General features: G+C 48.6%; 1 protein-coding gene across 2 annotated transcripts in view; it reads left to right on the forward strand.

The window, feature by feature from the left end:
• The window catches only part of SLC9A2 (solute carrier family 9 member A2), a 126,732-nt gene that overhangs the window by 89,280 nt on the left and 14,801 nt on the right, over positions 1-22,651 (forward strand). The window contains exons 6-9 of one of the 2 annotated variants that reach the window (XM_045587294.1): positions 443-532; positions 1,590-1,660; positions 12,358-12,515; positions 22,374-22,474. In XM_045587294.1, the coding sequence (XP_045443250.1) occupies positions 443-532; positions 1,590-1,660; positions 12,358-12,515; positions 22,374-22,474 (420 nt within the window). Of the gene's footprint in view, positions 1-442; positions 533-1,589; positions 1,661-12,357; positions 12,520-22,373; positions 22,475-22,651 lie in introns of both variants that reach the window. The other variant, XM_036453950.2, reaches the window with a different exon arrangement.

Raw genomic sequence — 22,651 nt, forward strand, 5'->3', positions numbered from 1 at the left:
CTCCTCCGCCACTCCTAACTGTTTGGGAATATTGTCCTCCCCATCACACTGCATCCTTAGCTACTCATGTTTGTGTCTTAAATGGCCAAGCTCCTGACATGTATAAAACAGATGCTCAATTAAGATTGTTCTAATAAATCAATGACTGCAAGAATCATCGAGAAGTTTTCTATGGATCCTACAAGCAGGTCATTCCTGTAACTTGGATAATACTTTGTTCTTTCTTAGAATTTCTTTCTACTTCTTAGAATCACATTTTCAGTGTCTTGGTTTTGTCCATCCTGTCTGTAGCAGCGGGCCCAGGAGCCACTGGGGAGAGGACTCTGTGCTCACGTGGGGAGCTGCATGGGGAGCAGGAGTCTGGTCATCGGGCCTTAGGAAATCAAGTTGTCACTGAACTTCTGTTTCACTTCATAAGAAAATTCACTCTCTTCACCTGCAGGGGATAACCATTCGGCCGCTCGTGGAGTTTCTCGATGTTAAAAAGGCCAATAAGAAGCAGCAAGCCGTAAGTGAGGAGATCCACAGCCGGGTAGGTGCCAGGGCTGACGGCCGGGCGGGAGCTACGGGCTCGGTCACACGGGGTGACGGGGTGGGGGGGGAGCTACGGGCTCGGTCACACGGGGTGACGGGGGGTGGGGGGGGAGCTACGGGCTCGGTCACACGGGGTGACGGGGGGTGGGGGGGGAGCTACGGGCTCGGTCACACGGGGTGACGGGGTGGGGGGGGAGCTACGGGCTCGGTCACACGGGGTGACAGGGTGGGGGGTGGGAGCTACGGGCTCGGTCACACGGGGTGACGGGGTGGGGGGCGGGAGCTACGGGCTCGGTCACACGGGGTGACGGGGGGTGGGGGTGGGAGCTACGGGCTCGGTCACACGGGGTGACGGGGTGGGGGGTGGGGGCTACGGGCTCCGTCACACGGAGTGACGGGGTGGGGGGGTGGGAGCTACGGGCTCGGTCACACGGGGTGACAGGGTGGGGGGTGGGAGCTACGGGCTCGGTCACACGGGGTGACGGGGTGGGGGGTGGGGGCTACGGGCTCGGTCACACGGGGTGACAGGGTGGGGGGTGGGAGCTACGGGCTCGGTCACACGGGGTGACGGGGTGGGGGGTGGGAGCTACGGGCTCGGTCACACGGGGTGACGGGGTGGGGGGTGGGGGCTACGGGCTCGGTCACACGGGGTGACGCTGGTGCTCGGTGCCTGAAGAAGGGGAGGGAAGACGGTAAAAAGGAGGCAGGCTGGGGAAGGCGTGGGCTGGGGTGCGGAGTGAGCAAAGCCTGGCGAGCTACCCAGTGAAGGCCCCTCATTAACTCCTTCAACCTGAAACACTTCCATAGAAAATTACCATATTTCATAGTCTCTAAAATTACGAATAAACTTTTAAAGATAAAACAATAATCTTAGAATTGCTTAGTATCCAGGTGACAAACATCCCATCAGTGTTCGAACATTGATTCTTGTTTCATTGCTTTCAGTTAAAGAAAAAAGGCAAAAGCTACTGGCATCTGACGTGTAGCGTGATGTACAAAGAGTAGGGATGACGCTGTAGTTCAGGCTAACCCAGGCTCTGCCTTCTTCCTTCCAGTTCTTTGACCACGTGAAGACTGGCATCGAGGACGTCTGCGGACACTGGGGCCACAACTTCTGGAGAGACAAGTAAGGAGGCGCTCGGCGGGCTCGGCGGGCTCGGGCCCTCCTGGCGGTGTGGCTCTCAGGGGAGCGCCCCTGTGCTGCCAGGGGGCCCTTTAGGACCCGGGGGCTGTGCCAGAGACCTGATAGCGGGGCTTTAACCAGACAGAGTGTGTTTCTCTCCAACATAAACAGCCGGAGGCAGGCAGTGAGGTTTCCTCGCTGAGTTCAGCTCACAGGCTCTCACGGTCCCAGGGCCCTCTGTCCAGATGATGCTACTAACAACTTCCATTTCCAAAGTTGTTCGGAGACCAAAGTGTCTGCTCCGGCGTCGGCCATTATGCACAAAGCCCAGGCTGGCCTGGGCAGAGGATCGTGAAGAGAAGGAGCTGTACTCGCCTCCTCCTATTGCACAAGGGCACACACTCCCACACAGTCCCGCCACACCCCGCCTGGCCCTTCACAGCCAGGCCGCCGTCCGAGGACACTTCACATTGCTAGCGACACTGAAGAATGCAGTCTACTGGGTAAAAACTGGGGGTCCCATTACTATTTGTTCTGCCAGATGTGTTGAAAGCATCTGAGGTCATAAATAGACTAACAGAAATAAAACTATTTTTAAAGCTACACTTAGCTAGAAGTTTATGTGCACTTATATAAATGAGTCTATCACCTATCACTTGTCCACCATCTATGATAGATGGTGGACAAGTGATAGGTGATAGACAGATGATAGACTATCACCTATCTATCTATCTATCACCTATCTATCATCTGTCTGTCATCTATTTATCATCTATCATGTATCATCTATCACTTATCATCTATCAACTATCTACCACCTATCAACCATCTCCCTATCTGTCATCTATCATCTATCCTCTTCATCTATCTATCATCTATCTATCACCTATCAACTTTCTGTCTATCATCTATCATCTATCATCTGTCTATCATCTATCATCTATCACCTATCTATCATCTATCTATCGCCTATCTTTGATCATCTATCTGTTTATCACCTATCATCTATCACCTATCAACCATCTGCCTATCACCTATCATCTCTATCATCTATCTATAATCTATCATCTATCTATCTGTGGGGGTTTTGCCTTTAAATGCTCTGTGCTGGATAAATAAGACTCAGTGTCTCTTCAAGGATCTTACAGTTGAAGTGGAAAAGGCAGCCTAGCCAGGCAGAATGGCTGGCGAGGAGAGCCTTAGGAAGGAGGGGGCATGTCAGTTGGTCCCTGAAAACGGGCAGGTCTAAGCTGCAGCTGGTGGAGTCTCTTGCCCTCCTGCCTGTCCTTCCTCACTGAGCTAATTACATGAAGTTGACCAGACTACCAATTTATGTAATTTAATATAGGGAATTTTTAAGTGCTTATGTGACAGTGCACTACATGAGAAGTGTAAGTGATAGACTCGAGCCCTTAAATGTTTGCAGTATAATAAAGGCAACAAAAAAGTCATAAAGCCAATAGGTGAGAGAGATAGAGAGAGAGAGAGAGTGTGTGTGTGTGTGTGTGTGTGTGTGTGTGTGTGCAGGTGTGTGTGCGTGCATGTGAGATATCACTCAATCATAACATGAGCTGTGGAGACTAAGGGCTAAACCACCTTTATAGCCCTGCCACACTGCTTACCAATGGAAAATGGCTCTGTGGACCAAGCTTATCTTGTCACTACAGGAAAGTATTTACTTGTCACTTCCTACATAATAAAGAGCTAGCCCACTATTAGACCAAACAGCCGAACGACCTTCCAGAGCTTCTGGATGAAGCCGGGCTGCGAGGACCTCTGGTGTGGACATAAAGCAATAAAATAGCACAGACTAACATCTCCACTGTAGAAATCTGGCAGCGGTGGCATTGACCTTGGGCAGTGTCCACTGCTCTTGGGGGCGGGAGGTAGGCCAGAGCACGCTGGCCATGCGCCTGTGACTGCCCGGCCCTGCTGCCCCTGCTTCTCCCTTTCCCAAGCACTCTTCATCCCTCCTTCTCATCCTGCTGGTCCTGCTGGTGACAGGTGACAAGCGAGTAGAACAATGTGTTCCTTTTCAAAAGTAAAGATTGGGCTTCAGATTTCTATCACTCCACTGCCCCCAAGTGAGGAAAAATCCGAGTGTGCTGGCGAGATAGCTCAGCTGGTTAGAGCCTCGTCCTGATACAGGCACAGACAAATCAACCAATGAATGCACACGTAAGTGGAACAACAAACCGATGTCTCCCTCTCTCTCTCTCTCTCTCTCTCTCTCTCTCTCTCTCTCTCTCTCTCTTCCCCCCCCCCCGTCTTTCTCTCAAAAAAAATGATACATATGTTTTTTAATATATATATATATATATATATATATATTTTTTTTTTTTTTTTTTTTTTTTTTTTACAGAGAGGAAGGGAGAGAGATAGAGAGCTAGAAACGTCGATGAGAGAGACACATCGACCAGCTGCCTCTTGCACACCCCCTACTGGGGATGTGCCCGCAACCAATGTACATGCCTTTGACTGGAATCGAACCTGGGACCTTTCAGTCCACAGACCGACGCTCTACCGCTGAGCCAAACCGGTTTCGGCATGTTTTTTTTAAATAGATGTGTGTAGAGATGAGATCCCCGCAGAGTTAGAGGGAGGAAGAGGTGGCCTGTGGTGTGTGGCTTTGTCTGGGATGCAGGTGGAAGGAGGATCGGAGAGGCTGGCTGTCCTGCTCGCAGGGAGAGGCGCTTTGTCTCTGAGGCTGCGTCTGTCCCAGGCAAACACTGCCATCGCCGCTGACAGAACTGCAAACACTGAATTTGGCCTCAACAACTGATACATGTCTGAAAGACAGTACTGTACCCGCCTGACTTAGACTGGACAGCATAACGACCTTCCAGACGAATCCATGGCTGAGAGGGCGGGGCTCCTGGCATGAATTCCGTGCATCGGCCTTTAGTTTTGAATAATTTTCTGGATGGTCAAGGGCACTGTTTATGCCAGGAAGTGGGTATGGAGCGGTGAGGTACAACTGGCCATGTTAGCTCAGTTCTGCTCAGGCCCTCACTGGCATGTGCTAATTGTTGGTGTTACAAAGAGGACGGGAGAAGTGGCTGTTGTCGGTGTGCGGGTACCTTTCCCTTTTCTCAGGAGCCCTTCGTTGTGTGTTTTCCTGCAGGGAATTCTGGGGGCGGTGGGCCCTTTGAGAGAGAAGTGACAGGGCAATGCAAGAAGGGGGTTCCTCAGACTCGGCAGGGGGAAGCTGAGGATGGAGAAGGAGGCGTCCGTGTGTGCCTGGCGGAGGAATGGAAGGTGCAGAAACAAAGCAGAAGAAAGAGAGCGCACAGGCCGCCCGGCCAGGGTGCTCGTGTGCCGAGGCCGCTGCCCCTGTCCGGCTCCGCGGCCCCGCAGGGGCAGCCAGGCCATGTGGGTGTTTCTCTCACATCGGCTTCTATGTCTCTCGCCCTCTCCCTTCCTCTCTTTGACGTCAATGAAGACATATTTTTAAAAAGAAAGTGCACAGGGACCGGTTTGGCTCAGTGGACAGAGCGTCAGCCTGCGGACTGAAAGTTCCCGGGTTTGATTCCGGTCAAGGGCATGTACCTTGGTTGCGGGCACATCCCCGGTGGGGGGTGTGCAAGAGGCAGCTGATCGATGATTCTCTCTCATCGATGTTTCTAACTCTCTATCCCTCTCTCTTCCCCTCTGTGAAAAATCGATAAAATATTTTTTTTAAATAGAAAGAAAGAAAGTGCTCAGCTCTACCCAAAAAACATCAGATGTCATTATCCCTAACGTTCCTTCCTCACTTTGAGTCTCGGGAACGGCTGGGACAATAACAATAAGAGAAATGCTAAAAGAGATGCTGCTGCCAAGAGGCCTGTCCACTTAGACAAAAGTGGGGCCCAGCAGTCAGCGCCGGGCCAGCCAAGGGCAAAGCCTCTAAGGATGACTAACCATTCAGCCTTCTGGTATTCAAAACCAGAATGTGGTTAGCATGGATTTTTGTTTGTTTTCAAAACACAGGTGTGCCTATAACACTCCTTGGGCTCATGGTAATCACTGGAATAAATTTCTTTCTCAACAAATATTACTGCACGCTGTATTGTTCACATATTGATATAATAATGTTACAAACAAACCAACCCAAAAGGCAGACAATAGTCACTTATTATTAAAGCGCCCGAGGCAGGTGGGGGCAGCAGCTCTGGGAGGGCGGGCGGGTCTGACTGGTGTGGCCCTGGCCCGCTGCCTCTGTGCCGCGCCCGCTTCCCCTGCTCCATGTGGCATTCTCCTCTGTCTCGCGACTGATGGCCACTCCATTTGCATCCTCCTCGCAGTACCTGGGCAGGCATGGGGGCAGGATAGAATGAGCAAGCCTCTGCCCCATCGCCGTGTCTGCTGTTAGCCCACTGACCATCCAGGGAAGTCCTGAGCTGAGAGGCGGGAAGCAGGCTGGGTGGGTAGGACATTGCCGAGTACTATGGCAGAGGGTGTGCGTACGGGGAGGAACTGGGGCTGCAGGATTCCTTCTTGCAACCAAGCTTACAATTGTGAGGCCCTGAGCTGTGCGCTGGCGATAGCCAGAAACTACCCCCCCTCAGCCCACAGAGCCCATCCGTGCAAGGAAACAGAAAGCAGCACAGATACCAGATTCATAGCACGTTAGAAAGTAGCTTCTGTGGAGGAAACAGAATAGGAAGTCTGGTGGAGAACGGGCGACATGTCTGTGGGAGGAGAGTTTCCAGGAGAAGAAATAGTCAGGAGAGAAGCCATAGGTGGAGTGCAGCTGGAGAGTGTCCAGAACAGCAAGGACACCAGCGAGGACGTCAGGGAGGACACCAGGGAGGACGTCAGGGAGGACACCAGGGAGGACATCAGGGAGGACACCAGGGAGGACACCAGGGAGGACACCAGGGAGGACGTCAGGGAGGACACCAGGGAGGACGTCAGGGAGGACATCAGGGAGGACACCAGGGAGGACGTCAGGGAGGACACCAGGGAGGACACCAGGGAGGACACCAGGGAGGACATCAGGGAGGACACCAGGGAGGACGTCAGGGAGGACGTCAGAGAGGACACCAGGGAGGACACCAGGGAGGACACCAGCGAGGACGTCAGGGAGGACACCAGGGAGGACATCAGCGAGGACATCAGCGAGGACACCAGGGAGGACACCAGGGAGGACACCAGGGAGGACGTCAGGGAGGACACCAGGGAGGACACCAGGGAGGACGTCAGGGAGGACACCAGCGAGGACGTCAGGGAGGACACCAGGGAGGACGTCAGGGAGGACGTCAGGGAGGACACCAGCGAGGACACCAGGGAGGACGTCAGGGAGGACACCGGGGAGGACACCAGCGAGGACACCAGGGAGGACACCAGCGAGGACATCAGCGAGGACACCAGGGAGGATGTCAGGGAGGACACCAGGGAGGACGTCAGGGAGGACGTCAGGGAAAACATCAGGGAGGACACCAGGGAGGACAACAGGGAGGACACCAGCGAGGACACCAGGGAGGACACCAGGGAGGACGTCAGGGAGGACACCAGGGAGGACGTCAGGGAGGACACCAGGGAGGACACCAGGGAGGACACCAGCGAGGACACCAGGGAGGACACCAGGGAGGACGTCAGGGAGGACACCAGGGAGGACGTCAGGGAGGACACCAGGGAGGACGTCAGGGAGGACGTCAGGGAGGACACCAGGGAGGACACCAGGGAGGACGTCAGCGAGGACGTCAGGGAGGACACCAGGGAGGACACCAGGGAGGACACCAGCGAGGACACCAGGGAGGACGTCAGGGAGGACACCAGGGAGGACGTCAGGGAGGACGTCAGGGAGGACATCAGGGAGGACACCAGGGAGGACACCAGCGAGGACACCAGGGAGGACACCAGGGAGGACGTCAGGGAGGACACCAGGGAGGACGTCAGGGAGGACGTCAGGGAGGACACCAGGGAGGACACCAGGGAGGACGTCAGGGAGGACACCAGGGAGGACGTCAGAGAGGACACCAGGGAGGACGTCAGGGAGGACACCAGCAAGGACACCAGGGAGGACGTCAGGGAGGACACCGGGGAGGACACCAGCGAGGACACCAGGGAGGACACCAGCGAGGACATCAGCGAGGACACCAGGGAGGACGTCAGGGAGGACACCAGGGAGGACGTCAGGGAGGACACCAGCGAGGACACCAGGGAGGACACCAGGGAGGACGTCAGGGAGGACATCAGGGAGGACGTCAGGGAGGACGTCAGGGAGGACACCAGGGAGGACACCAGGGAGGACACCAGGGAGGACGTCAGGGAGGACACCAGGGAGGACGTCAGGGAGGACGTCAGCGAGGACACCAGGGAGGACGTCAGGGAGGACACCAGGGAGGACGTCAGCGAGGACACCAGGGAGGACGTCAGGGAGGACGTCAGGGAGGACGTCAGGGAGGACACCAGGGAGGACACCAGGGAGGACACCAGGGAGGACGTCAGGGAGGACACCAGCGAGGACACCAGGGAGGACGTCAGGGAGGACACCAGGGAGGACGTCAGCGAGGACACCAGGGAGGACGTCAGCGAGGACACCAGGGAGGACACCAGGGAGGACGTCAGGGAGGACACCAGGGAGGACGTCAGAGAGGACACCAGGGAGGACGTCAGGGAGGACGTCAGAGAGGACACCAGGGAGGACACCAGGGAGGACACCAGGGAGGACGTCAGGGAGGACACCAGGGAGGACGTCAGGGAGGACACCAGGGAGGACACCAGGGAGGACGTCAGGGAGGACACCAGGGAGGACGTCAGGGAGGACACCAGGGAGGACACCAGGGAGGACACCAGGGAGGACGTCAGGGAGGACGTCAGGGAGGACACCAGGGAGGACACCAGGGAGGACGTCAGGGAGGACGTCAGGGAGGACACCAGGGAGGACGTCAGGGAGGGTCACCAGGGAGGACACCAGGGAGGACGTCAGGGAGGACACCAGGGAGGACGTCAGGGAGGGACACCAGGGAGGACGTCAGGGAGGGACACCAGCGAGGACACCAGGGAGGACACCAGGGAGGACGTCAGGGAGGACGTCAGGGAGGACACCAGGGAGGACGTCAGGGAGGACACCAGGGAGGACGTCAGAGAGGACACCAGGGAGGACACCAGGGAGGACGTCAGGGAGGACACCAGGGAGGACGTCAGAGAGGACACCAGGGAGGACGTCAGGGAGGACGTCAGAGAGGACACCAGGGAGGACACCAGGGAGGACACCAGGGAGGACGTCAGGGAGGACACCAGGGAGGACACCAGGGAGGACACCAGGGAGGACGTCAGGGAGGACACCAGGGAGGACACCAGGGAGGACGTCAGGGAGGACACCAGGGAGGACGTCAGGGAGGACACCAGGGAGGACACCAGGGAGGACACCAGGGAGGACGTCAGGGAGGACACCAGGGAGGACGTCAGGGAGGACGTCAGGGAGGACACCAGGGAGGACGTCAGGGAGGGTCACCAGGGAGGACACCAGGGAGGACGTCAGGGAGGACACCAGGGAGGACGTCAGGGAGGGACACCAGGGAGGACGTCAGGGAGGGACACCAGCGAGGACACCAGGGAGGACACCAGGGAGGACGTCAGGGAGGACGTCAGGGAGGACACCAGGGAGGACGTCAGGGAGGACACCAGGGAGGACACCAGCGAGGACGTCAGGTAGGACAGGAAGGCTGAGGGACGCAGTTAGAGGAGCACTAAGCTGTATAGGGTTTCCAGGTCACAGCTTTTCCTCAGGGGAGATGCAGGGGAGTCTGGTTGACCTCTGTTTTAACAGGATCACTGGCCTCCTGTGTCAGGAATGGGTAGGAATGCAGCGTTGGGAGTAGGGAGACCAATCAGGTTCCCGTTGTAAGAATTCACGGAGAGATAAGCAGGTCTTGAGCGTGGTGAAAGCAGTAGAAGTGGTGAGGAATGGTTGGGTTTTGTAGGTATTTTGGCACCAAGAGAAACTGCTGATAGGGTGAACAGGGGGAATTTGTTTGCCAGGGGATTGTAACAAAGTACCACCATTGGGATGGCTTAAACAATAGCAGTTTATTTTCTCAGTTCTGTGGGCTACAAGTCCAAGGTCAGCGTGCTGGTGGGTGTTCCTTCTGAGGGCCATGAGGGACGGGCCTGTCACAGGCCTCTCTCCTTGGCTAGACGGCCTTCTTCCTCCTGCCTCTTCATGGCATCTTCCCTCAGTGCATGTTTGTCCACGTTTTCTCTTATTACACAGACAGGCCATGTGGACTCAGGTCCACTCCAGTGGCCTCATCATCATGTAATCACTCCTGTCTCCACATATGGCCACATTCTGAGGGGCTGGCCTTCTGGAATTTTAGATGGACACCATCCTATCTAATAGAGAGGGAATGTGCTAATTGACCATCACTTCGTCACAAAGGTGGCTGCACCCACAGCAGAGGCCAAGTTCACATAAGGAGCCTTAATGAGCCGAAACTGGTTTGGCTCAGTGGTAGAGCTTCGGTCTGCGGACTGAAAGGTCCCGGGTTCAATTCCGGTCAAGGGCATGTACACTGGTTGCGGGCACATCCCCGGTGGGGGTGTGCAAGAGGCAGCTGGTCGATGTTTCTCTCTCATTGACGTTTCTAGCTCTCTATCTCTCTCCCTTCCTCTCTGTAAAAAATCAATAAAATATATTTAGGGGGGAAAAAGGAGCCTTAACGAGCAGTCAGTGGGGACCTGAGGTTACACCCTTCCCCACCCACGTGGGGCTTGACAAGGGGCCTCAAGGTGCGCTTCCCGTCCTGGTGCTGGGCTAGGGGACCTCAGGCTGCTCCCCCCGCCCCAGCACCAAGCCAGGGGACCTCAAACCATACCCCCAGCCTGGCAGGGTTGACAGGGGATCTCAGGCCATGTCCTCCACTGTTCAGGACTCACGGAGAATCTCAGCCCACCCTGGTGCCAGGCCTGGGGACCTAAGGCCACGCTCCCGGCAGGGCTTGACAAGGGTGGGAGTGGCTGGGTCTGTATCTAGCCCAATGAGGGGGGTGCCAGCTGGATCTGGGTCTCATGCAGTTTTGAGACACATGTGGGTGGCAGGGACTTGACTCCAGTCTCATTATGAGCCCCAAACTCTGACAGGAGAAAGGTTTTCATATACATTTTACTAATTTTTTTCTATTATAGAGACACTTCTATTATAGAGAAAGGGCAAATAGCAATATTACATTATTTCCTCTATTTAACCCCCTTTTAATGTACACGAATTTTGTGCACCGGGTCACTAGTTCAGTTATAACATGGAACACAAGAGAAGAAGAATCAAAGATAACGCCAGGGTTCTGACCTGGTGGAGCTCGCAGTAACGGAAATGGGCGGGTTACGGAGGAGACAAGCCCAGGTTGAGCGCACGGAGGTGAGAGGTCTACTCCCAGCCACAGGGAGATGTGATGAGGACGCTGAACACTTATTTCTGGGGTTTGGGAGAGAGGCTGGAGCTATAGAGACACATGTGAGAGTCATGGCCAGCGATGCTATTAAAATCCATGCGACTGGGCAAGTTTACCAGGCGGGGCGTGGAGGTGGAGCAGAGGCCCAGAGGCAGAGCCGGCCACTTCTGCACGAAGAGGACGGGAAGAGGAAAAGGATTCTAAAAGGCGGTTGAGGGAGAGGTAGGCAGGGACCCAGAGCCGTGTGTTTCTCAGAAGACACTGTTGAACAGGAGAGGTCAGAAACGCGGAGAGCTAAGTAGTTGGCCATTGGGTTTATGTGGTGGGGGGAATACTGGTTATTTCAAAATGGGTAACTGGAATTGGGTATTGGAGGGAAAAGCCTAAATTTTCAAGAGAGAATTAAAGGAGAGGAATTGTAGACACAGAATATTAACAACACTTTTGAATAATTTTGCTGAAAAGAGCAGCAGGAAAATAAGAAATGTAGAAATACATACTGTTGTAGATTCATGTGTTAATATGTGCTATATATTTTTTTATTTGCATGTATCCATATTTTATGGACATATGTATTCAGGTATGCACATTTTAAAATAATTATAATGATCATCACTGCTACTACATTTTCCCCGGGAATAGTAGAAATTATTTCATTGCTGAAAACAAGTTTTTTCTTAGTGTAGGTCAAGCATGTCAAACTCAAATGCTAACACGGGCCAAATAAACAAGGTGTAAGTTTATGTGGCCGCAAAAAAACAAGTTTCAATTTTCATAGAAACGTAGGTTTATTTTGATACAAAGGCTAAAATAAATGAGTAATTGTTAACATAAAATAATAGAACGTTTTAATAAAAAATAATATTTTTCTTGAATTAACAGACACTAAATAACTGCACAAATAAGCATAATGCAAATAAATCTACTCTTCTTTTCTCCAAAAACAAAATATTTCCTGTTGCACTCACCAAACAAGTCAGTCCCAGACTAATGACGTGGCCGTTGGCTGCTGAAATACTCGTTGCTGGTGTCAGTGGAGAGAAATGGGCGCCTGCGCATAAGGTGCATGAGGGAAATGAAGGAAGCACGATTATAGTGATCAGCCATTAGCGACATTGTGGTTCGTCATTAATAATTATGTGTAATGGGATAGTGTAAAAGTTAAGTTATGAGATATTTATTAAAACGTTGCTTACATCTGTTATATTAGCTGGGCCACAAAAATGTTTGTTCTGGGCCCAATGCGATGCGTCCCGCAGCTTGACATGCTTGGTGTCGGTAACATTAATTAATCAAAGCTTTGATTTTCCTTATTTCCAGGTTTAAAAAGTTTGATGACAAATACCTGCGGAAGCTTTTGATTCGGGAAAACCAGCCCAAGTCGAGCATTGTGTCCTTGTACAAGAAGCTGGAGATAAAGCACGCCATCGAGATGGCGGAGACCGGGCTGCGGAGCGCAGGGCCTTCGTTTGCGTCTCTGAAGTAAGCACCCTCACAGACAGAGCTGGCCTCGCCAAGGGCGCCGATAACCTTAGTTTGGGGGGTTTTGAAGCCAGTAATATCAAATTCGCCCAGAGTCCTAGAGAGAGACCTTCAGATCGCACAGAAGAATGCAAATCTGCTTAAAAGTGAAAGTGTAGAAATGTGTCTTATGCTGTGTTACGGCACGTCTCATCTCGTCTGTAATTTTAAAATCAGCTAGTCAGAGGATGCCTCGTCATGTGTAGGGTGGCTGTGCTCAGGGAAACTCGATGCTTTGGGAAGTAAGTTGGTCGGAGGCGCTCTGCAGTGGGATACTAGGCGTGTTCTGTTTGCAGGAAGTTATTTAGCTGCTAAAGGCCCGGTGCACACTGGCCTGCAGGGACCGGGCTGAACCGGCTCTCCGACATCTCCCAAGGGGTCCCGGATTTCAAGAGGTTGATTCTTGGTACCCCAGAATCAGGCTCCCTCCTCTCTGGTTCTGGGTGCGTCACCCAAGAACCACAGCTGCCAAGTCACTGCAGCTCTGCAGCTCCTACGTTGAACATCTGGTGGTCAGTGTGTGTCATAGCTACTGGCCAGTCAGCCAATGGGCCGGTCACCTAGGCTTTTATATACTAGAGGCCCAGTGCTGGGCCTGCGCCCTCTCACAGTGTGGGAGCCCTCGGGTATGTCCAACTGACAGCTTAGGCCTGCTCTTGGGGAAGGGGCTTAAGTTGTCAGTTGGACATCCTTAGCACTGCTGCAGAGGCGGGAGAGGCTCCTGCCACCACCACTGCACTCACCAGCTGTGAGCCCAGCTCTGGCTGAGCGGCACTCCCCCTGTGGGAGTGCACTGACCACCAGGGGGCAGCTCCTGCGATGAGCATCTGCCCCCTGGTAGTCAGTGCCTGAACAGCGACCAGTCATTCAGTCATTTGCATATTAGCCTTTCATTATATAGGATAGATTTCCTTGGAGATGGCACAGTATCATAGTTTAAGGCCAGAAAGGACATCAGTTTGGTGATTTCTGCTGCAGTGTTTCTCAGCCCAGGCGCCTGTTAGAAGCATCTTGGGAGCAGGAATGCCCAGAGCTACAAGGCCCACCCAGACCAACAGGGTCAGGATCTCTGCAGCCAAGGACCAGGGACAGGCGGCTTTATAAGCCCTTCATATGGTTTTAATTAAAGCGGGACTGGGACCCACTGACCAAGTACGTCTCCTTAGTTTTAAAACAGAGGAGCCCAGCCAGCATGGTTCAGTGGTTGAGCGTCAACCTAGGAACCAGGAGGTGAGGGTTGGATTCCTGCTCAGGGCACATGCCCAGGTTACCAGCTCAATCTCCAGTGTAGGATGCTGTGAAAGGAAAGCGGATAGGGTATGCCTTTAAATGGTATATATAGCTCTCCCTGCTCGCCTAGCCTTTTCAATGACAGCACCCACCCACCCACCCACCCACCCCCTTACTGTCATGGATGCTCTTCATAATCCCCTGAGAGGAAGAAAATATCCCCTGTTGCCGAACCCTGGCTTTTCACACAGCAGATGACCCTCTTGGACAGATGCAGGAACTCTCTCACTCCAAATCCAAGAGGGAGTTTTTGACCTTTCATCTCTTTCTTGGTTTGTTTTCTTTAAATGGTGGTTGGTAAACACAGACCTCCTTTGAACATTTTACATTCACACTCCTTTAGCTTGATTTCTCTCCCTCTCCCTTCCTCTCTGAAATCAATAAACATATATTTTTTTTTCTTTGTTTGTTTTTTTTTTATTTTTTTTTAAATAAATCTTTATTGTTCAGATTATTACAAATGTGATCCTCTTCCCCCCCTCAATTGCTCCCCTTCACCAGGTTTCCACCCCACCCTCTGTCCTTTCCCCATCCCCCATTGTCCTCATCCATAGGTGCACAGTTTTTGTTCAGTCTCTTCCCTCACCCCCACACCCCTTTTCCCTGAGAATCGTCAGTCCACTCCCCTTCCATACCTCTGATTCTATTATATTCACCAGTTAATATTGTTCATCAGATTTTTAAATTCCCTTGGTTTTTAGATTCACTTGTTGATAGCTACGTATTTGTTGATCATAATTTTTATCTTTATCTTCTTCCTCTTCCTAAATAACCTCCTTCAGCAATTCATATAATTCTGGTTTGGTGGTGATGAACTCTTTTAGCTTTTTTTTATTTGTGAAGCTCTTTATCTGTCCTTTGATTCTGAGTGATAGCTTTGCTGGGTAGATTATTTTTGGCTGTAGGTTCTTGTTATTCATCACCTTGAATATTTCTTGCCATTCCCGTTTGGCCTGCATGGTTTCTGTTGAGAAATCAGCTGACAATCTTATGGGTGCTCCTTTATAGGTCACTACCTGCTTTTCTCTTGCTGCTTTTAATATTCTCTCTTTGTCTTTTGCTCTTGGAATTTTAATTATGATATGTCTTGGTGTGGTCCTCCTTGGATTCCTTTTGTTTGGGGTTCTGCGGGCTTCCTGGATTTGTAAGTCTATTTCTTTCCCCAGGTGGGGGAAGTTTTCTGTCACTATTTCTTCTAGTACTCTTTCGGTATCTTGCTCTCTCTCTTCTGGAATCCCCATAATTCTGATGTTAGTTCACTTGAAATTGTCCCAGAGGTTTCTTACACTATCTTCAACTTTCTGGATTCTCTTATCTTCTCCCTTCTGCAGAGGAGTGTCCTCTGGCTCTTCGTGTTCTAAATCTGTCTTGATTCTTGTGATCTTCCAGTCTGTTTTTAGGACTTTGTATAATATTTTTTATTTCAGACAATGTTTTCTTCATTTCTTGTTGATCCCTTATTATTTCTAGTTGCTCCCTTTTCATATCCTCATAGGTCTCATTTATTTTATCGGCCTTTTTTAGGATATTGTTGAATAACCTTATAACTGTAGTTTTGAACTCAAATGTCCAATCTTTTCTTTCCTCCATCTCCTTCCTTTGTGTCCTTCTTCTTGTCTGCATTTTAGTTGTTTCCCTGAGTTGATGGAATAGCTTTGTGTGCTAGGTGTTCTGGTAGAGCCCAGTAGCACAGCCTTCCCAGTTACCTGCAGTGGACAGTCTTGGTGTAGCCCTTTGTGGGCTGTGTGTGCAGTCTTGTTGTTAAGCCTTGCTTATTGTTGGTATCACTGGGAAGCGTTGATCTCCAAGGCAATTGGCTGTGAGGATCAGCAGTATCTCAGCTAGGAGCGTTTCCGTACTCTGCTTGAATAGGGCAGGGTCTCAGGGTGGCGCAGACAATCTTTGGTTCCCTGTCAGTCTCGCCTTAGAAAAGTCCTTCACAGTTCCTGAGGTTCAGCGTGCCTTCTCTCTCCTTCCCAGATGGCAGAGCCTCCTCTCAGCCAGCCGTCTGGCGCTTCAGGGCAATGCCTCCCCTGTTTTTCAGTTCTAAATTCAAATTTGTTGTGGTAGACTGCATTTGGGTGTCTACCCTATGCCGCCATCTTGGTTTCTCTCTCTAAACATATATTTTAAAAATAAATAAAATAAAACAGAGGAAGTGAATACTCAGAATTGTGAAGTGATTTACTTATAAAACCCAAAGTCTAACAGCAAACTTATAGCAGAACAGAATGACAGGTTCTACTGCTTTCGCTGATGAGCCTGAAGCTCATTTAAACTAAATGTCATCTAATTAAAATTCTAACAGTGGGAGTGTTTACATGAGAGAGAAAGCTTCAAATCACACCCAACCACATAAACCATGATTTTACTAGGACTCCCAGTCTCCTGTGAGAAGTATGGGAGTTTATGCAAGCCAGCATGAAGGGAAACAGTGACCAGGACAGCCTGGAGGTCAAGGCATCACGTTGTGCCATAAACAGTGACCTGAGCAGAATAATTGACTTATAGTTGCACTCAGCGGAGAACACTCTGTGTGCCCTTACGTTGGTCCATTTATTGCCCTGAGCTTTCCAAGTAGAAAACGGAGCTACACTGATCCTTAAGTTTCCCTCTAGCTTTACAATTTCAAGGTCTTTCTTATGCACCATTCCATTTACAGCTGAAACAAAGGAGGATTCAGTTAGCCAGCTTCTCAAAGGATAGCCACTGTTTCTGTGATCACAGAAGAGAGAATTCTCAGGTCTACTCTCTGTTCATGGTTCATTTTGCAGTTGGTAGTAGATAAAGGCAAGTGTTTAGGACTAGGCAACTCGGCAACAGAATGAATGGCTGCTGCACAGTTGGCTGAATGAGTGCCTTATGAACCACTCCACCTCTCCCAAAATGTTTTATCTAGAGGAGAGGAGAAGCAAAAGGAGAGATAAAAAGGAACCATACTATGTAATAAAGAGGTAATATGCAAATTAACCATCACACACAAGATGGCTGCGCCCACAGCAGAGGTGGGGTTCCCATGACAAGTGATCAGCAGGAACCTGAGGCTGCCTGGAGCTGGGCTGGGGCAGGGGACCTGAGGCTTCACCTTCCTGCCCAGTGGGGCTTGATGGGGGTTGGACCGGCCAAGACTGGATCTTGCCCAATGGGGGTGGGATCGGCCCGGTCAGGGTCTCACGCAATTTCAAGGCATGCACGGGTGGGCAGGGACTTGATTCTGGGTCCCACAGCACACCCCATACTCTGACAGAAGGAAGATTTTCATATACATTTTACTAATTTTCTTCATCTTTGACACTTATATTATAGAGAAAGGGCAGATCGCAATATTAAAATATTTCCTCTAATTAATTGCCTTTTAATGTGCATGAATTTCATGCACCAGGCCACTAGTATTTCTAATAATGGACTGAGGGCTACTGACCAAACCAGCTTCTGAGAATAAATGGGGGGGGGGGGGTATAAATATATATATATATTAATATCCTGCTTGTAAGCAGGGAAGTACCAGCATGGGGGAACGTTTTCAGCCAAGAGTCACGAGGAAAGGGAACCAAGAAGACAGAGCCGGCATTGGGTGCTGTTTCCTCCTGGGTCACAGAGAAGGAGTCTGAGTCCAAAAGGTAGAACAGAGGTTTGTCGGACTGACAGGTCATGGAGATAAGACGGGAACTCAGCCCACAAGAGGGAGGCGCTGGTATCCAGCCGCAGGTGTTACCTCACAGCCTGACCTTAACCTTCCAATCAAAGAAGCCCATCTCGGATCCTCTTAATCCACGGCTGCTAGTCACCTGAGCGTGATATTCCCCTTATCCCAGTCTTTTATGGAAGGAAAAGTAACTATTCTCTGGAAGAAAATAAGAGCATAAAGAGCCTTAAACTGTCTCTATGATTTTTCATATTTAATGTTTAGCAACCAATCAAAAGAAAATGAGTAGACAAGGAAATGTGACTGAAAACATTGAGAAAAAGATAAAAACAGAATAGTATCAGGTAAAAGGGGAACTCAGATAATTGAGTTATCAAACATGGCCTTTAGCCCTTCCTGGCTTGGCTCAGTGGATAGAGGGGTCCTGCATTTGATTCCTGTCAAGGGCTCATGCCCGGGTTGCAGGCTCAATCCCCAGGAGGGGGCAGCCAATTCATCACTCTCATCATTGATGTTTCTATCTCTCCCTCTGCCTTCCTCTCTGATATAAATAAAAATTTATTTTAAAAGCATGGGCTTTAAAATAAAATATATAAGCCTAAAAAAGAAAAGAGCATTGGCATTTTGGGCATTGGCATGGAGATTACATGAATAAAAACATCTTAATGGAATATTTGAGCTAAAAATAAAGCAACTAAATTTAGGATCTCATTTGATAGGTGTAAACAGGTTAGATACAGCTGAAATTTATATAATTGATAAATTGGGAGATAGGAGAAAAGAAAACCAGAATGAATCACAAAATGGGGGATAGGGGGGGGAGAGATGGAAATGTGGAAAAGAAAGTAAGAAACATATGGAAGATAGTCAAAAGTTCCAAAAGGTAAGGACACATATGTAACACCATAATCAATAAAGAAATACTATTTAAAGTTCCAAAGGGAAGTAAGAGAAGAGTTGGTAAAAGCAATATTTTAAGACAAAATGACTAATAATTTCCCCAAACAGATAAAAGAAACAAAACATAACAAACCGAAGCAAATTAGATATGAAGAAAACTAAATGCAGGTATATGACAGTAACAACTTCTGAAGATCAAAAGCACAAAGAGAAAATTTAAACATACACAGAGAAAAAGAGACCTATTTCTTTAAAAGAAAAAAAACCTGACAATTATTTTTCAACAAACACAGTGGAAACCATTGTTATCTTAAAATTTTTGAAAGAAAGTAACTTATAACCTAGTTTCATATCATGCTATAACACCCTTCAAAAAAAGTATACTAAAAATATTTCAGAGGAAAACCATCATATTGAAGTCAATGATAAAGGGTTTCATAGAATAGCTTACAGATGAAAGAGGGATTAAAACAATGGGAATGGAAAATAGCTGTAAAATTTAATGAATATAAATTGCATAAAATAATAATGTCTGTGGGTTTTAAATTTATACAGACTTAAAACTAACTATAATAATAGCTTATAAATTGAGAGGGAGGTAAATAGTATTGTTCAGTAAGTAGTAAAAATAAAAATGTATTTTGGACTTTAATAAGTCAACAATTAATATTATAATCTCAGATAACCACTAAAAAAATAGTTAAAGAAGGTAACAAGCCAACATAGAAGAAAAATGAAATAACAAAATAAAATTAATTCTAAGAGGGCAACAAACTAGAATAAACAATCATAGAACATAGAGGACACACAGAATGCAAATAATAAGAAAATAATCTTTAAAACAAATTATATTAAATATGAACTTACTCCATTTAAAAGGGAGAGATGATTAGAATGTATAAAAATACACTACTCACTAGATGTTGTTTAAAAAAGATACTACTTATATGTAAGGGTAGAGGATGGCTAGAAATAAAAGGCTGAGAAAGTTATACCATTAAAGCACATGTGTCAAACACAAAGCCCGCGGGCCAAATCCGTCCCGCCAGGCCTTGCAACGTGGCCCGCACCTCGCTGTCATCACTGCACTCCGCTGCATTTCCATCACAATGACAGTTTATGACTGTTCAGTAAACCATTCGGCCCGCGATTTAGGCTGGATTTTAGATTTTGGCCCCTTCTCTGATTGAGTTCGACACCCCTACATTAAAGCATTAAACAAAAGAAAGTTTGTATATTCACATTACCATAATATGTAAACATTATGCAAAAATATTGCTATAAGTAAATACATTTTATAATGATAAAGTTTCAAATCTATAAGAAGGCATAGTAAGTCTAAATTAGCACACAAATATAACATCCTCAAATATATTAACCAAAACTTGACAGAACCACAAGTAAAATACACAAATTCAGAATTGTGCTGGGTGTTTTAAGTGTAAACAAGGAAGGTAGTTGTGCTCTTGTTACTAGATTTATGCAAACATATGTTATTTAAAACTTGGTGGGAACATCGCACAAGAAAATCAGATACCATCCCTAGCCTGGCTGCCCAATGGTTAGAGCGCCGGCCCACAGCCTGAAGGGCCCAGGGTTTGATTCTGGTCAAGGGCATGTACCTTTGTTGCATGCTCATTCCCCAGTGCTGGTCAGGGCTGAGCAGGAGGCAACCAATCGATGTGTCTCTCTCACATCGATGTTTCTTTCTCGGTGCCTCTGCCCCTCCCTTCCTCTCTCCCTAGAAATAATGAAAGAAATATTGTCAAGTGAGAATTAACAAAAAGAAAGAAAAAAGAAAATCAGACACCAAAAAGATTGTTTTTTGTTGACCTTATTTGTTCATTTCAACTTTAAAATTATGTTAATTTAATTAAATTAAGCTAGAAAGTTGGACAGCTATCTAACCACAATGTCTCAATCTGAAAAGATGCTTCTTAAAAACCCTCTAAGCAAAGGAGGCAATGATGAATTGTCTAAATATAGAAAAGTTAGATGAAGCCTTGAATTTCTTTGTTCATTCTTTGTGCATGTCCATTACCATTGGACACAGGTTTGTACCCACTAATTACCATTATTCTTGGTTTACAGTAGCAGAATTTAAAATAATATGAGAACTGATTCTTTATTTTGTGTGTCCTTGGCTCATCTTTTGTATGCATTTATGTATATTTATGGGCCAGCTTTATTTTCTTAATTTATTGAGGGAGTTAAGAGTAAAACTATATAAACATAGTCATTCCCATTGTTTGCAGTACTTACGGTTCTGTAAAGTTGCCCTTGGATGCTGATTTGAAAACATTGAACCATTGCTTCTGGGGGGGAAACACAGGGTCGGGCTCCTGGACACCTCAGGTCAGAATGCCTTAATAAGCCAATCAATGCACAACTTTGTTCCATTTTACAATGCCTTATGAAATATTGTGGTTCCATTGCCATTGAACTTGCAGCCAACGGCACCGCAGCTCATGCTCGAAGGAAGCCTGCGGAGCACTGCTGTTCTCTGAAGGCCCATCCACCCCGTGCAATGGGACAGGGCCCGCTTCAGAACTGGGCTTGGGGGCCATTTAAAACAGCAAAATCACCAACACAAAACGCAGAATGTGAAAACTTATCACTAAATAGACCACGAGAAGGGCCGTTTGACAGCACAGAGCTAAGGCCAGAAAGCAGAGCATTGCTGCCTCACCCTCGTTGGGAACCTGCACGTCAGTCCATGCAAACGTCCCTCCAGTTTGCACCCATCCCTCCGTGCCTGGGCAGTGCCTACATGGCAGTGTGCTTACCAAGTGCATTTACCACCGGTGACTGTTGGAACCCCTGAGTAATGAGGATGGACTGTGCACACGTGCATATCATCATTGGTGTTTTTGCAAACATATTTAATGACATGTTTTAAAGTGAAGCCAGGATAGCAAAATACAGCTAATTAAGTTTCTGCTGGAAACTTTTTTATGACAGGTTACTCCTGTTACCTTTTTATGACAGGTTAGAAATAACAAAGCAATAGCATGAAAAGCCACTATAGTTTAACTTCCTTAAAAATGAGCAAAAGCCTGTGCAGGACTAAACTGTCCCCAGTGATCTTGCACTGAGATAAAACTTCAGAATTTTAAATCATTTTAAAATGTTTAATTATTCCTAAGTGTCATTCTTAATTAAGAGTATTCCTCTTAGCCGAAACCGGTTTGGCTCAGTGGATAGAGCGTCGGCCTGTGAACTGAAAGGTCCCAGGTTCGATTCTGGTCAAGGGCATGTACCTTGGTTGTGGGCACATCCCCGGTAGGGGGTGTGCAAGAGGCAGCTGATCGATGATTCTCTCTCATCGATGTTTCTAACTCTCTATCCCTCTCTCTTTCTCTCTGTAAAAAGTCAATAAAATATATATTTAAAAAAAAAAAACAAAAAAAAAAAAAACAAGAGTATTCCTCTTAAACTAGAGGCTCGGTGCACAAAATTTGTGCATGGGGGGGAGTATCCTCTCAGCCCAACCTGCACCCTCTCCAATCCAGGACCCCTCAGGAGATGTCCAACCTCCAGTTTAGGCCTGATCCCAGGAATCAGGCCTAAACCGGCAGTCGAACATCCCTCTCAGAATCTGGGACCGCTGACTCCTAACTGCTCTTCTGCCTGCCTGCTTGATCACTCCTAAATGCCACCCCTCCATCCTGATCACCTCTAACTGTCCCCTCTGCTGGCCAGGTTGCCTCCAAACCCCCCCCCCAACCCCTGCTGGCCTTGTCGCCCCCAACTGCACCCCCCCTGCCAGACTGCTTGCCCCATGCAGCCTGCTATTCAGTCGTTTGGTCATCCCTCATTAACCCCCCTGCCAGCCTTGTTGCCCCCCATAGCCTGCTGTTCAGTCATCTGTCTGGTTGTTTTGGTTGTGACAGCCCTTGTCTTCTTATATATTAGAATAATGATATTATGTCTTTAAGAAAGACTTTTTTTAACAATAAATCATTCTTTTTCTAAACTTTCAGTGACTGTCATGAAGAAAAAATAAGGAAGCTTACGCCTGGTGAAATGGATGAAATACGAGAAATATTATCAAGAAATCTCTATCAAATCCGCCAGCGAGTGAGAATAATTTCTTTAACAAAATATTTACTTGCTTTTAACTAAAAATATGCCTTCTGATTTTGTACTATCCAATTATAGTGCATACGGTCCCACCATTACATTAATCCTGAGTCCCACCCCAGGCATCTTCTCTTTCTCTCTCTCAGACCCCATTCCACCATGCACTGTCCTCCA

Source organism: Pipistrellus kuhlii, unplaced genomic scaffold, assembly GCF_014108245.1.
Source record: "Pipistrellus kuhlii isolate mPipKuh1 unplaced genomic scaffold, mPipKuh1.p scaffold_m20_p_27, whole genome shotgun sequence".
Taxonomy (NCBI): domain Eukaryota; kingdom Metazoa; phylum Chordata; class Mammalia; order Chiroptera; family Vespertilionidae; genus Pipistrellus; species Pipistrellus kuhlii.